The sequence below is a fragment of the Halyomorpha halys genome, unplaced genomic scaffold (assembly GCF_000696795.3).
Source record: "Halyomorpha halys isolate HHAL.00 unplaced genomic scaffold, Hhal_1.1 Scaffold18.1, whole genome shotgun sequence".
Classification (NCBI taxonomy): Eukaryota; Metazoa; Arthropoda; class Insecta; order Hemiptera; family Pentatomidae; genus Halyomorpha; species Halyomorpha halys.
In genome coordinates this window covers 2206552-2220743 of record NW_027114407.1, presented here as the reverse complement: position 1 = coordinate 2220743, position 14192 = coordinate 2206552, and the positions used below count along the sequence as shown (strand labels likewise).

At 31.0% G+C, this 14192-nt stretch overlaps 1 protein-coding gene across 3 annotated transcripts in view; it reads right to left on the bottom strand.

The window, feature by feature from the left end:
- The window catches only part of Np (Notopleural), a 162375-nt gene that overhangs the window by 62863 nt on the left and 85320 nt on the right, over window positions 1-14192 (bottom strand). For 2 of the 3 annotated variants that reach the window (XM_067051594.1, XM_067051595.1), the window contains one exon: window positions 408-521. In XM_067051594.1, coding sequence (XP_066907695.1) covers window positions 408-489 — 82 coding nt within the window. In that variant the 5' untranslated portion in view covers window positions 490-521. Of the gene's footprint in view, window positions 1-407; window positions 522-2534; window positions 2922-14192 lie in introns of those variants that run through there. The other variant, XM_014421101.3, reaches the window with a different exon arrangement.

The window sequence follows — 14192 nt, the reverse complement described above, 5'->3', positions numbered from 1 at the left end:
CCCTGTGGTATTCGTATGCTTCCAGAAAGATGGGAAAAGATAGCGGCTAGTGATTTAAAACACTTTAAATTATACGTAATGTACCGTTCTATCACAATAAATTCCGTATTTTCAATAGAAAACAGCGGAAAGATTTTAGATTTTTTCAAGCTCCATTTATTAGGCAATTTGATCCGTTTTCTTCATCAATTGGAGTATATATTTTCTGAATACATGCATAATATGTATTATTTGTTGTACAAAATAATGTTTATTTGAGCAAAATATTTCTTTATAAAAAGATAAATCGATCAATAATAGTTAATAAAAAAAAAGATTTTGTAGTATTAGTAGATTTTGTAGTATTGATAGATTTTGTTGTATTATATTAGATCATATATAATAATATTATATTATATTATACTTACTGGCGTGGTAGAGGTGGGGCTGCCAGAGTGGGGTTGCTGCGGCGAGCACCGCCAGGCTCAGGGTTGTCAGCGCCTTCAGCATAATATTGTACTTCTATAGCTCTACCCCAGCATCTAGTCAATAAAAAAATATATAATTAGATATATTATGTAATAAAATACATTTAGGGAAATGAGATACATCTTTAAATTCAAGTTAAATGAATTGTTTCATCTGTAGAGATATACCGTTTATTGATGAACTAAATTTCATTTAGATATTAAATTTCGGGGTGTAAATCGATTACCTTGCATTAAATAATACAAATTAATCCCTTTACTCTTGAGGCAGAATATGCTGGTTCAAATCCATGATTGTAGTTATATCAAAATAAGTTTTTAGTGTGATTGAAATATTGCGCTTATCTACTTAATTATGTAATTAACAGAGTTAGTTTTTTCTAATAAATAGAGCCTGTAGTTAAGACAATCAAAGGGATCGTTCATGGATAGAGTATATATATGTAGTTTTAGTTAGGAGAGTTAGTTTTTGTTGAAATATATTAAAACTCGTAGCCAAACCATATTATAGAATCAAACCGATCTTACAGTAGAAGAGTTTTCACCAAAAAGATTGTTAATGTCAACTGAAACAAAAAGATTTTTCAGCGTAAAAAGTTTTTTTTTGACCTAAACTATCTAGTACTAGCAATACGTCATTCCTTTACCATTATCGAAGGTTGTTATGTTCCACAACTAAAATCTGTCAATTCGATCAAAGGTAAGAAAGACGAATAGGGGGGCTTCTGAATTAGTCACATTATCTAAGTATGAGAAAATACTAATTTCTGAATCCATGCACTTCCACTTTGAACCTTATCCTGCAATCATAAATAAGACTAACACTATATTATTCTCAACTGCAAATTAAGTTAACAAGTATTGGATTTAATAAAAGTAGTAATTTGTATAAACTTTTATTCAGAATGTATGTCTTCCAGTAAGTTAGTGTAATCGTGTTATGGAATGCCTATGGATTTTTTTAAAATAACGTGCTTATTTTTAAACAGTAAAGTTTCAATTAAAAAACAAAAGTTTTTTTTAAGAGTGGAAGTTGCATAAAATAGCTTTTGTTCCATGAATCAATGAATTTATTGACCTCGTATTATAAATATATAAAATAAATTGAACCGTATTATGAAAAATGTTTTTGTCTTCAAGGAGGTTTTCGGTAGCGAATTATGGTTTTACGCTAATTGAGAATTTTGAAATGGGATTCGTTTAATTTTGGTTATGGTGAAACGTCATCACCTTTTGGTATGCAAATCGACTTTATCCCGTTTTTCTGTTAACAATTCAATTTCTCCGTCATCGTAATTGGGTCGGATGCCTATCATAATAATAATCAATAAATAAATCACTCCATTATGATAATGAATTCTCACTGAGATCTATTTGATTCCCTAACTATTTTGTTGCTTAGGTTTATTTTCCGCAAACCGTCAAAAACCTTCTAGAATTCCAGATTTAGGTGCTATTTGCGCCTTCAAGACGCGTCGGATATGAAATTATAGGTTCTTTGAGAATCCTTCTTTTAAAATATCTCTTTCCATTCGAAATTCACCAGTTAAAAGCAATGGAGAAGACTTGAATGGAGTGACTAAGTCGACTTAACTAGAAAAAAAGAAGTTCTTTTATCAGAACTAAAACCAACCAGATTTTATTTTGAAATTTACGTGTTCTTGAAAAAAAGGTAGTTGTCAATCGAGTTTGGAACACCTTTTATAGCTGCATTTCACTTGAACAATTCAATGTAAGTAATGTATCAATTCAAAAATAAACAAATAAAAATAGATATTAGAGAAATAGTTCTGTGGTCATTAAAACGCCAGCATATTGTCAATATATATATATATATGAGATAAAACCAAAACCCTGCTAGCATTTTTAATTTTTCTGAGGCCAAATTTCAATTTTAAACATTTAAAAACACTAAACAAACTCATTATCAATCATCAAAAGCTAGCCTAATCGTTATAATAATCATTTAAGGTCTACAAGGCCGATCTAGTAATAAAAAATACATAAGAACAACTGTTAAAAAAAAATGATTTTATTGAGTGAAGCTTTAAGTATAATTCGACTCACCTATTTGGTTATTACTACTAAAAATTTATTTGTTTAGTATTCGGCAAACAACTTGTCCATAATATTTCTTCAGTTCTATTTATTGTAATCCGTAACAATTAGATAACACTTATTAATAATAAGTTGTTATTTGTTTATCCTTCTACTGATTAAGTCTACTTGTGGTGATCATCGACTTATATTATTATAATTATAATTGTATAATATAATTAGAAGGCTGCAAATAAGAAGCTTGATGATTAAGTTTGAATTGCGCAAAAAGTCGTGAAGCACTTTTAGGTCATAAACTATCAAGTCCCATTCACTGTCCACGGCTATCTCCTAATCTAGATTCAAACACAGCACTCAAGTCCAGCTTCTTGAAGAATTTCTTCCCTGCTGACGAACTCCTCCCTATCGATCCAGACAGTAGCGCAGCACCCACCAGACTGGAAGGCAGGACCTCCTTCCTGACACTGGAGGCGGTGATATAACAGAAGAGATGCGGAGAAAGTCCGAGAACTAATGAGAAGGCCATTGTTGCCGAGGACCGTTAGGAGGCACACTGACACACAAACAGGTGTGTGTGTCCTCTGGGAGGGGAGAAGGGTGTAGGCAGCTCTCGTCCTTGGGTTTCGTCCAGGACATCAGATCTTTATCGATTTCCAGCAAGATAAGGGTAAGCGGGAGGATCCTCTATGTATTATGCAATGGTAAGAACATCAAAGTACAGAGTACAGCATGTCTCTGGATTAATCGTGACAATCACTTCTCTTAGAGAAAGCAGAAAAAAAACTAAATAAAAATGAAATATTGGAAGAAGATAGTAGATTGTAGGAAGATAGTCCGGGTAGCGGTCAATAAAGGTAACAAAATAGTAAAAGAAAACTATTTATTGGAAACCAATGTTTCACCCCACTTTGCCGGGCTGCGTCATGATAAAATGAAAAAAACAAGATACATACATTATAGAATTAAGTGAGCATTAAAATAAAGAACATTTCAAAACAATTGTTATTTGAAAAGTATGTTTATAAAGTATATAAAAAAGAAATAATAATAAAAGGAAGTATACATGTAGGTGGACTAGAAACTATTTACTAATAAATACAACCAGGGCCCTGTTTTATAATACTATTAGTCTTGTCGATTTAACTTAATACAATTACACTGACTAGTCCTATAGTAACTTGTACTTTAGTACTTTTTAGCTCCTGTAATATCACTAATAGTCCTCCTTATTATGAAAAAAAAGTATTAGTGTAATTAACAGGTTGTTTCTATAATTGTATTTTTAACTAATACTATTAGCTTTCATTATGAAACAGGGCCCAGGTGTGTAAATACAACTAAATAAAATAAAGTTTTAAATACAGATCTAGACTAATACATTGTAGAAAAATATCTAATTCTAACGAGTATTATCCTGTAATTCATTATATACTTCCTTATATTCTTATTATTTTTTCTTTTTTATATACTTTATACACATAACAATTGTTTTAAAATGTTTTTTATTTAAATGCTCTGTCAATTCTTATAATTTTTGTATCTTGTTTTTTCATTTAGCCCGGACAAAGCCCTGCAAAGTGTGAAGAAACGCTGGTTAACAATAAATTGTTTTCTTTTACAATTTTTATAACTTTATTGACCACCACCCGGACTACTTTCTGACAAAAAATGCAATAGTTTTCAAAAATATTCATTAGTATGGGGTGCATAAAATCTAACAATTCTAAGAATTAGTTCCTATCACACTTAACACGGAACCTGATTTCTGGCCGTTCTAAAACTCTTAATAATTAGCAAATTAATTTAGTAAACTAACGAATTAGAAATTGTAGCTCATCCGATTTTTCCCCCCACAACCCTTAAAAGATGGTTCATAGTGAAAAAAGTTATAATGTAACAAATTAAATAACCTTCAATTATGCGTCGAATGAGTACTATAACGTAATAATTCGGCCAAGTGTTATGATCGTAAACTCGTAAACCATATTCTATAGGTATTCCTAGGACTCCGAAAGCTAGTCTTTTTAAGTCCCTTTATTAAAAATTTAAATAAAGTCCTTTTATTGCAATTTACTTAAATGTTGCAATATGACGCAACAGAAACTAAATTATAACATACTTGTTGTATCTACTTAAAAAATATATATATCTTATAAAGCGTATCATGAATATATCTATATATAAAGAAAATTACATTTTTAAGATATTAGAACCTCCCAATATCGATATTAAATTTGATGTAAAATACACGAAATAAAATTCGTAAATATATGCAATAGAGAGTAATTATATAACATTAATTTAATTGTTGAAAATTAAGGGCTCTTTTAAAAGCTTACATTTATATATTTTTGCTTGTGGGTGATAGTGAAACATTCCATCAAAATACATTTGGTTGGCTCTTTTACTCAGTAACACGACCTGAGTACCGTTGTACCTGCCTTACGGTACTCCGGGCACTGTAGTGACTGTCGGAAGTGATGTCTATATCTTGGCCGAAGAAGTGGATGATCTGGTTCGGAGATAGTTTCGGACCGATTCCTTGCCATTAAGATCCTTAATAGAAGTGAGGGTGTACTACAAGGAAAACATCTTACCCGCTTATGCTCTATCTAGCTCATCAGTTCAGATCATATACTACTGTAATTGTAATAGAAGAAACATTCCTAGTGCTAAGCTAAATATTTTTCTTTTACTCTAACGCTAAAATTATACGTTATTAGACAATTAGGTGGAGTGCACTAATTTACATATCTCATTTTTTCATTGGAGGCTAGTGAAAGACCATTAATTTACGGTGTATTTCTATCTGTATTACTAAGATGGGCTTACACCGGAGATAATATTACTAATAACTAGCGATATTAATATTTTAATCCCTAATATTTAAACTGGTGAATAGCGAAATACCTTTAACATTTTTACTTCTTTCCCTTCTCCCTATCTTTTTGTATCAAAATTATACGGTTCTGTCGCTTTGCTTGAAGAATCTGGAATGTTAAGTTTCATTTCTGAGTGGCGTAGCTAAGTAAATATAGACTGACTCACACAGAAATCGAAACCACAACGTTCTAAAACACTCTGTGAGGACACTGCGATTTCCCTACCGGACTACTCAGCCTATTTCTTACCTCTTATTCTTCGTTCCCTATCTATGGATGTCCATTCATTGTTGATGATGCATCCATTATATTCCAACTTCTCTAACATTTTAATATAATGTTTTATGCTCAAATGTTCTGCGAGGATACTAGTTTGCTCTATTTCTTATATGCCTAATATAAATATTTTAATAAAAATCCATATAAGCAAAAAAGGCTAATTTTATTTCACAGGCTTTGACGTTATTCAAGCTTAATTATAATTTATAACATTATTCGTCGACACTTTGTCCTGGACAGACTGGTTGTCTTCAGTATCAGGATTGTAGACAACTTTTCGCATACCATTGCAGATCGCAGACCGCCCGGCTGCTGGTTCAGCACCATCGACTTGTTAAGATCGATTACCATGTCCATTCGACCTGAACCTTGAACGTTCCGCTAAGTCCACCCTGAACACCAACAACCCTATTCACGAAAATTATATTTACAATTACATATTTATTTCAATAGACGACTAAGTCATGGATTCATGGGATCTTAGAAGATTAAATAATACAGAAAAATGGTTGAGTTATATGTAGGATCATAAATGTGAAGAATGCGAATAAATGTATATTATTCGTAATTCTGATTTCAAAATAATAAATTTCTACGTATAAAAGTTCTTGTAACAGGAATCAAAATATTTTTCTCAAATAATCATGTTAATATTTGAGGAAGTGAGAAGCCTGGTGATGATTTTGCGATCAAGAGGTGTTTTGCTTTGTATTTCTAGCTGCACCTTATTTAACCTTACTAATTCCTCTCAAAATTGTAAAATAATCAATAATTATTGGCTATTTCACAATATTTTCAATACTAAAAAGTAAATTTTGTTCAAGGAGAGGTAGATAGAAAAAACTTCTTAATCCGAAACTTTCACTTTGCTTCTCCAGCACTGATATATATTTCTGTTGCAGTTTCTTCTTACTTTAGTTAAATTCCCTATGTTCGGTATTTTTCTTTCGATTATGTAATTTCGCAGTTTTAATGTAATTTGATCGGTCGTTCACACCAGAAACCTTGTAATGAAGCAAACAACAAATTTTGTAATACGATACGGTACGATTAGCTATTAAATTATTAATTCAGAAATATTTCCCTTATAATTAATGAATTATTAATGTGCTGAGATGTTATCAAAATTTGACGGTGGGAAAAGATAGTTTAATATTTTTGATAAACTAATTATTTTCATGGTAACAGGAAAGCAGAATTCTTGCATCGCTGCACTCAGATTGATAAGGCTCAAACGTCTATTTACTTTTTGAAATTGTATGTTATTACTTAAGGCTCAAAATTATTTATAAATCTCGATTTTAAGAAAATAAAAACTACAATTTCTAATTGTATGAAATTAGTAAGTTGCTTAATTTAATACAAACCAAATTTTAGTGCACTAAAAAACCCAAAATTTGCATAGTACTCTTAAAACTTTCAACATTATTAAGATATGTATAAGCACACATACATATAAAGGAAAGGATGTTTTAATTAAGGTTAAAGAAATGGTGTTTGGGCAACTTCAAATTATTCGATTAGTCAAATCGATAGAATTTAAACAATCGATTTTGAGACACAATCGACAACTGGGCATCCTGAATCTCAACGACCTCCTAGGACAAATATATGTAATCATGATTAGAGATGGTTTTTAACATTTTTTTTTCTAAAACTTGTATGTATCTTCATGCATACTAAGAACATTTCTTGATATTTTTAACAACATTAGTTTACAATTTAGTTACTTTATCATTTTTACACTTTTTTAGCATATTTCCTATTTTGTTTTCTATAAATACGTGTGGAAGAATATATTCCCTTTTCAAATTTAAATTTTTTAATCGAAATGAATTTTTTTGCAAATTAGAAAAAATAATCATTTATAAAAATGACAACACAGACAGTTCTCTATAATTTTCCAGAAAGCCCGAGATAAGCATGTTATGTCATAAAAGTTTATCAGCTTAGTTCTAAGCACGTGATTTCTTAGAAGTGTATACAATCAACACTTGTTACCTGCACTTACAACTGAAGACGTGAAATGAAAGTTTGGTCGATACAAATCGATTTTGTTACACTATTGTTTTTGGGAACTTAGGGTTTAGAAAGATATAAATTTATCCTGATACATGGCTGACAAAAGGTAAGAAAACAATGTTCTCGACTGGTCGACTTGCCGTAGTGCAGTATCCCTACTGATCCCTCAAAGGCAATGAGATGAAAGGCAGACACTCTAACAAAGACATGATGAACATGTAACTAACTAGCTGTATGATAGGTCGGGCTCAGTAGAAAGAACGCATCGAATCGCCATTTGCAAGTTTTGACCTTGATACTTTTACCCTCTCCTCGTGGAAAGTAGTCCACTCCTCCAGTACACCAGACGATGACCAGACTTCGCCACCACAGCTCCCAGAACACTCATCCTATTGACACCCTTCCTTGGACGGCGGTCCATTGACAGGAGTCGACATTGACCCCCTGCCATCCTTCAGCCGCTTCACGGCCAATGCCTAACCGATCGGTTCTATTGTCCTTGCTCTGTTCGATTGCGAATCGATTATACGTCCTATCGGATCGGGTCACTTTCCGCCTTCAATATCTGCATACATTTCTTCCCTCCAACACGTGATTATCTAAAGCCGTAAATAAAAATTTGATTTGTAGGTACATTCACACTTATTTTTTTTAAAGCCAAATACTATTTCTTCAACTTTCTAAGATAATGGTAAGGTAATCAGTGAAAACTGATGTAAATTTGTAGATCACCTGAGTTACATGTGAAATTAGGATCGAATAATGCAGATTTATAAAAAATATCGATCTATTGTTGCAGTTTTCCCAACTTTGAAGTTATAAAATATAAGGATTGGAATGATTTAGACAGAAGCCTAAATATTCGGCCATAATCATTTAACGTATATATTTTTCATTGTATATTAATTTTTGTTTCAGATCACATTTACCAGTTATAATAAAGTAAATTCGTTTTGTCTTAACATTTTTACTAATTTATTCCCTATTACCAACGTTTTGACAAAGATGGCCACTATAAAAAAAAAATCTCAATTAAAATTCACTTCCTTTTATACACTTTCTAAAATTTTTGCAGAATTTTGTCACTTATAACCTTTCTTTAGGCTATTAATATTATACTGCTTGGTATTAAATACAAGCAATAAGTATAAATGCAACTTTCGTCAATACAAAAATTAAATAGATATGAAAACTTCAGAAAAGTCCTATATAATTTAGGCCAGTATTCGTTGAGCATACAAGCAGTTTTCTTATATTAAATTGCTAAAAATGTATGCCTTCCCTTTAGGCTCAAAATTATTTATAAACCACGATTTTATGAAAATAAAAGCTATCTTTTCTATTTGATATAATTTGATATAAGTGTGTGCTATAAGGTTGTGAGGCTGTAGTTTAATAATTGGAAACCAGTGCAGTAAAAAAAAACCAAAATGTACAAAATTGTGCATTAAAAACCCAAAATGAGTATAAAACACACAAGTCCTGCTATAATCAACTTTATTGTTTAATTTATAATATTAATTCATGGAAATCTTACTTAACCTTGATTGAATTAAACTCGCTAAGTACTCTATACATTTGTAGAAACATACATAAAAAGCTAAACGGCTCTAATAAAATACCCACAACTTTGTCCATAATTGAAGTGCTATGAGAAAGCTAATTTTATTAAATTATGTTATATTCCTATTATGAAGGCTGGAATTCAGTTTTTTAATTTCTTAACACAATTTCAATTTTCAGTTTTAGGAAAAGTGTGCAAGGACTACATAGTGGAATGTAAATACATAGTATTTCAATGTATTCTTCCAAGCAAAATTTATTTTTTAATATTCCCTAAACTGTCACACGTTATGTTATTTCGCTTAGCTTTAATCGTGTATTTCACCTAAGAATATACCACTAACCAAAAAGCTAGCAAATAATAAGTCAATGAAGAAAATTATAAGAAGTTTGATTATAAGTGTGTAGATGTATTGATTAGACCAATTGATTATTTATTTTAAATTAAAAAAATTTAAATTCCCAGTACTCACAACAAAAAAATGAAAGACGAGATGGGAAGGGGGAATTAAAACAAAAAAATAACACTGAATGTTCTCTATAACAAGTTTACTATTGGGAACCTTTTCATAGTAATCCCAAACCACTCTTTAATACTACTCCAAGAATATCGTCAGTAGTGTTTAATTTTTTTTTTTGAGGATGAATTTGACCCATAGATTAATCAATGCATTACTATACATCCAATATGTTAATTTTAAACTATATATTAAATAAGAAAAAATATATAAAATGAAATTAAAGTAAAGAGATATTGGCTTACATGTGTATAATATGAAAAAAGTAGTTTAAATATAATGCAGCAAATTCAAAATTAGATCCGTGAAGAGTAAAACGTGCAGTTTTTTAGAGAAACAAATTGTGGGAAAACACCAAAACGTGCAAAAAAAATAGTGTTATTTGAATTTTTTTTTCATGATTCGAACTTCTGTCAATGTTTTATGAAATTCGAAGCCAGGGAAGAAAATATGCAATTGCACGGAAATCCAGTCCCTAATAATGATAAAAAAAATAGAATCTTCCCCTTGGAGTCCCGATCAAGACCAGTTCGTCAGATAAGTTGTTTCATCTATCACGTTGGTTCGATATTTTTTTCTCCTTTCGTCGTTTTTCCTCAGTAATATGTTTTTTTTAATCCATTTTTATAATTAATTTGTCGCACTAAATTAACTATAAAAATTCTCTTAACAAGATATTATTCTATTTCTTAACAATTTATCATTAGATTTGGTTATATACATTTGTGTATACTGCTCTCTTAGTTATTTTAGAAAAAAATATTTTATGCATACATACAATTTTCACCAGTAGGTTATACTGATAGTTCAACCAGTAGGTTGAAATCGGGAAGTGACGATATATACTCTGCAATACTTTAAGACTCGTTACCACTGTGATAGTTTTCTGTCGTGGTAATGGGACAGTGGGTTAGTGTAGCAATGTTTTGCCCATACCTGTTAGCTGTCGGTTTGGTAAAAACTTTGAAAAAAAAATCAATTTCAAAAATAAACAAAACAATTTATGAAACAAAAATATTTTCCCGTTCAATCGCTCTCGTAGTTCATAAGATAAAGGCAATACTTCATTGTCAAGGAGTATACAAGAGGCAGTTTACATGACATTAGCTTCGCTGCCATCCGCTGTGTGACAGTACTGGCACATCATCTACTATCCATAAGCTGTGCTCTCATTGTCTTGAAAATATAGCATATTATTTCTGATTCTTGGGATACAGGTTTCAGCTATCATTCTTATATAACTAAATATACCCATAATACACAATGAAAATCAAGGAAGTAGTAAAATATGATAAACATTTTAAGGAATTTAATAATAATATTTTACAACCCACAACTATGAATCCTACGAAATAATGCAACCCTAATAAAGATGTTATCCTTACAATATGGTACCCTATTACTAGCTAAACCATTTCCGCTATAATTTGTCCTGAGATATTACAGCTAGGTACCGCCTCAATATGACAACCAGACATATTACAGTTATGTCCTGTCAGCATAGGATAAAGCACTCCAGTAATAGAGGAGATGCCTGGGAGTCCTATATTGTACTGTGGAGGATGGTATTGTGCTGTATCCTGTACTGTACTGTCTCCTGTCGGATCTGTGTCATTTGCTAACTAGCTGATAACTGGCAAACAGTTATACGGTAGGTTACACTCCTTCTCGCACCTCCTCGTGTAACACACTTCAATAACAAATAACGTTTTTCTTTTTATTACTTATCTTATTTTCCCTATTATATCACTTAAAGAACTATAAAATGAGTGAGGCTGTCAAAATCATTCTATAGCTAATTAGTGCATGGATTCGCTATGTTTTCTACTCAGATTTCTTTGTTAATGTATATTATGTTTGGGATCACAAACCAATAATATTTGGAATATTTGATATTCAATATAAATATTTGGAAATAATGAGATGTTTTGTTCACTACCTTTTCAGTTCGATTCACAACCTTGGTCGGTCAATATTTATTTATTTGGGCCGTTAGTGGTGGAGGGAGATAAACCGTCAGCATTGGCTGTCTAACCAGACAGTTACTGCAGGGGCGCCGGTTCGTATATGGCCTGGTGGGTGGTTTACTATTTCGTGGTGGTCCCACGTAATGACAGCTTTACTCCCTCATCATGGTTAGAATAGGTCATACAATTTTTTTAAAAAAGTTAATATTTATTTATTTTTAATTCTGTTTTAGAGGGGTCGGGAAAAAAACAAAAAAAAAAAAATTGAAAAATATTCTGATAAATCTCCTTGGGTTGGTAATGAATGAGTAATAAAAATTTTAAAAAAATTTCTTGACGATTACATTACTAAACAGTTTTTTGCCGGTACTGTAAAGTAGTCCTTTGGCAGACACGAGTTATCTCTTTCAAGTCGTCATTTTTTTAAATGTTCCTATTTCCTATAGATCAGTTGATTCAAATTTGATTTTTAGTAGCCTTAAGAGATTTAACCATGCTCAGATTTTCTAAAATATTAATAATAAATTGTATTGGTATAATGAATACACTGTAAAGTATTATTTAAAAAGTTGGACCTTTCAAAAATGTATTTAATCAAGGTGAATGACAAAATGTCATAGTTCTACACAGTTTACAACTTTATAAATAATTACAACTTACACGGTCAGTCAGAATGACAGTCATCATTCAATAGCCAAACTAATTTATATAACTTTATTTAATATAGTTTATATAATATAACCCCTACAGTATTAATCCAATTGACACGTACTTGGAAATAAGATTTCTAACACAAAGAATCTTGTACAATATTGCATTCGATTCGGAATAAATAAGAAGGTTGTCTCACCATTATTTTGACATTTGCTTGCAAGAAAGAAACGAAACAGTATGCAGGAAACAATCGTAGCATTCAGTACCCCACCCAGTTTAAATTCTAAATGATTTGAAAATTTTCTTCATAATCCATCAGTATTACCCCTACACGATCTATTTGAACGTCCTTTTTAATCACTTTTACCATTAACCATGTTAATCATTTTGTGTTGATTTTGCGTCATTCCGACTGACAGTGTTGGTTCCTTTTATGATATATTTAATCATAAAAAGTTTAAAACAGAAAACAGACCTTTTTTATTCAGCTATCTTTATCGCCTTAATTTTTTTTTATTGTCCGTTCATTTTTACTTAAATTTATGTATTTATATTTTAGAAAAATTAAAGGGAAAATAATAGATAACAAATTGTTTATTATACAAAAAAGTGCTTAATGAGAATAATAATGTAATAAATTACGGTTGCAGTTAATTTGTTTTATTGTCAATCTCATTCAGAATACTTCCCATCGTCCTTCTTTTTTTTTACTATGAGTTTTCATGAGGTAAAGAACTACGCCAGTAAATTTTAGAAATCCAATCAATACCCATATTCAAAAGGTTTATGCTAATTCCTTCAGGGGATTTAAAGATCTTTGTCTCACACCATAAGACAGAAATAAATCTTATCTATATGATAACGGGCTATTAAAAACTCCAAATATTTTTCATTTTATTTACTTACATTGGCTGTCAATTTTTTTTTTTCGATTTGGCCTCTTGTACTGAAGTGACAGTTACAGACCATGTTCTGGATGCCCTTAAACCTCAAAAATTTTGTGAGTTTATTTTGTCAAATATCATAAAAACTACTAGTCCTACAAAGATAAACATAATTAACTATTTTGTAGTAAATTTAACTAGCTTTAATTGGAGCGCTGGCAAACATCTGTACGTCCTATGGTTTCTGAAATGTAGTTTTTCATAAATCAAACTTATTGTCTGAACAACTATAAATCAATTTATTTTAGCATATATCATGAAAACTACTATTCCTACGAAGGTAAAGGTCATGAACATCTGTATAGTCCATTATACTAGCTTTAATTTGAGTGCTAATCTCAGATATCTGTATGTCACATAGTTCCTGAGATATAGATTTCTGAAAATAAATTAACTAACTACTAATCTTTCAGTAGATTTTAAAGAAATTTTGCATTTTAAAAAGCTATATCTCGAGAACTATTGGACGTAAATCGCTCTTTTAAGGCTAATATTTCAGCAAATTTACTCTTCTTTAAATAATGTACTCTTAGGTTTTCTAGTGTTGTTGGTAGTTTTTAAGATATAGAGCTTCGAATGAAAAATCAATGTTTCTTTAAGGTTTTAAAACAGCCGCCATTTTTTATTCCCCCTACCTATGCTTGGGAGTCTCATCAATTTTGACTATTCATTATACATAGTTTTCTTTAAAGTAATCAAAAATTGGGGTGAGATAACTGCCTTTTTTTCTTCCCGGCTCTTGTACTATCTGGTTTGTTTTCATACATCGATAAATGAAGGGAAAGGAAGGATAAAGTTACCAAAAAGACACCGTGGGAAAAGGAAAGAAAAAAGACAA